This window comes from Alosa pseudoharengus, unplaced genomic scaffold (genome assembly GCF_046254945.1).
Source record: "Alosa pseudoharengus isolate Yale_2024_CS ecotype anadromous, Long Island Sound unplaced genomic scaffold, YU_APseudo_1.1 YU_APseudo_1.1_scf_19, whole genome shotgun sequence".
In the NCBI taxonomy this organism is placed as follows: domain Eukaryota; kingdom Metazoa; phylum Chordata; class Actinopteri; order Clupeiformes; family Clupeidae; genus Alosa; species Alosa pseudoharengus.
In genome coordinates this window covers 4,988,462-4,990,658 of record NW_027468657.1, presented here as the reverse complement: position 1 = coordinate 4,990,658, position 2,197 = coordinate 4,988,462, and the positions used below count along the sequence as shown (strand labels likewise).

At 52.5% G+C, this 2,197-nt stretch overlaps 1 protein-coding gene across 1 annotated transcript in view; it reads left to right on the top strand.

Moving 5' to 3' along the window:
- The window catches only part of LOC143133015 (tryptophan 5-hydroxylase 1-like), a 9,212-nt gene extending 8,560 nt beyond the window's left edge, over positions 1-652 (top strand). The window contains exons 10-11 of the mRNA XM_076292824.1: positions 24-157; positions 478-652. Of these exons, the coding sequence (XP_076148939.1) occupies positions 24-157; positions 478-652 (309 nt within the window). The remainder of the gene's footprint in view (positions 1-23; positions 158-477) is intronic.
- The last annotated feature ends 1,545 nt before the right edge of the window (positions 653-2,197 follow it).

Genomic DNA, 2,197 nt, shown 5'->3' with positions numbered 1-2,197 from the left:
CATCTGTTGGGTGTTTTCCCCAGCATGCTTTATCTGGCAAAGCAAACATTCTGCCCTTTGACCCCGACGTCACGTGTAAGCAGGAGTGCCTCATCACCACCTTCCAAGAAGTCTACTTCCTGTCTGGGAGTTTTGAGGAAGCCAAGGTCAAAATGAGGTGACAAAGGGCTTCCTGTTGATTACTTATTGTTTCCAGTTTTAGTTGCATTTTTAAAAAAGGCTAAGGTCAGCAGCACTCAAACGTACAGATCAAATGCTAAATCATTGGCATGAATGGATTAAATCCTTGCTGCCAAAGTTTGACAGATATAAGGCTATTTAATTAACATTAACATGTTGTAATGTGTAACATTAATGAGAAAAAAGACAAACAAAGAACACTAACTGATAACTCAGCAACAGAACAAATAAATGTAAATAAACGTTCTGTCTCTCCTTCTCTCTCTCTCTCTCTCCCTCTCTCTCTCTCTTGCCCAGGGAGTTTGCGAAGACGATCAAGCGTCCGTTCAGCGTGCGCTACAACCCCTACACGCAGAGCGTGGACGTGCTGAAGGACATGCCCAGCATAAACAGCGTGGTGGAGGAGCTCCGCCACGAGCTGGACATCGTGGGGGACGCGCTGCAGAGGCTCAACCAGCACCTGGGCGTCTGACCGCCACAACGCACCCCCATACCTGTACCCCAAAACACCTGGGCGTCTGACCGCCACAACGCACCCCCATACCTGTACCCCAAAACACCTGGGCGTCTGACCGCCACAACGCACCCCCATACCTGTACCCCAAAACACCTGGGCGTCTGACCGCCACAACGCACCCCCATACCTGTACCCCAAAACACCTGGGCGTCTGACCGCCACAACGCACCCCCATACCTGTACCCCAAAACACCTGGGCGTCTGACCGCCACAACGCACCCCCATACCTGTACCCCAAAACACCTGGGCGTCTGACCGCCACAACGCACCCCCATACCTGTACCCCAAAACACCTGGGCGTCTGACCGCCACAACGCACCCCCATACCTGTACCCCAAAACACCTGGGCGTCTGACCGCCACAACGCACCCCCATACCTGTACCCCAAAACACCTGGGCGTCTGACCGCCACAACGCACCCCCATACCTGTACCCCAAAACACCTGGGCGTCTGACCGCCACAACGCACCCCCATACCTGTACCCCAAAACACCTGGGCGTCTGACCGCCACAACGCACCCCCATACCTGTACCCCAAAATACCTGGGGGGCAGATCACCACAACGCACTCCCATACCTGTACCCCAAAATACCTGGGGGGCAGATCACCCTGGGGCTCCCCTATACCTGTACCCCCAAAACACCTGGGGGTCTGATCACCCAAGTATACCATATATATCCTCTACCCCTCGATATCGATGGGTCTGGTTAACCTGGAGCATCCCTAAAACACCTGGGGATGTGGTGACCCTGCGGTCCTCTACCCTACACTGAGATCTACCCCATCCCAACATCTACCCCACCCCTACGTCTACCCCACCTTGAAATCTACCCCACCCCGAGATCTACCCCACCCCGAGATCTACCCACCCCGAGATCTACCCACCCCGAGATCTATCCACCCCGAGGTCTACCTGCCCGGAAGTCTACCCTACCCTAAAATCTACCCAATCGGATATTGAGCAGCCTGGGCGTCCATTGGGCTCAACCGGTTTATTTATTTCTGCTTCCAATCCCACCAACACACCATCAGCACTTGAGGATGTTATAAAAGCTATCTACCTACAAAAACACATACTTTAATGCATCATCAGTAAACACATACACATACGGTACACAGTCATCAGTAAAAGTCTATATCATGCTTTCCTCTTTACTGTCTACTATTTTGTACTATTGGGTGGCAAATATCCAAGCACCTTTGCTACCTCTTCCTCCTGTTTCTCCCCTGTGCCACCCTAATGCCCACCCTTCATACCCACCTCATACCACCCTAATACACCCCATACCCACCTCCTGCCACCCTAATGCCCACCCTTCATACCCACTTCATGCCACCCTAATACCCCCCATACCCACCTCATTTCACAGTAATGCCCCCCTATACCCAACTAATTTCCCTGTAATGTCCTCCTATACCAACCTCATTTCACAGTAATGCCCCCCCTATACCCACCCCATGCCACCGTAATGCCCCCCATACCCACCCCATGTCAACTT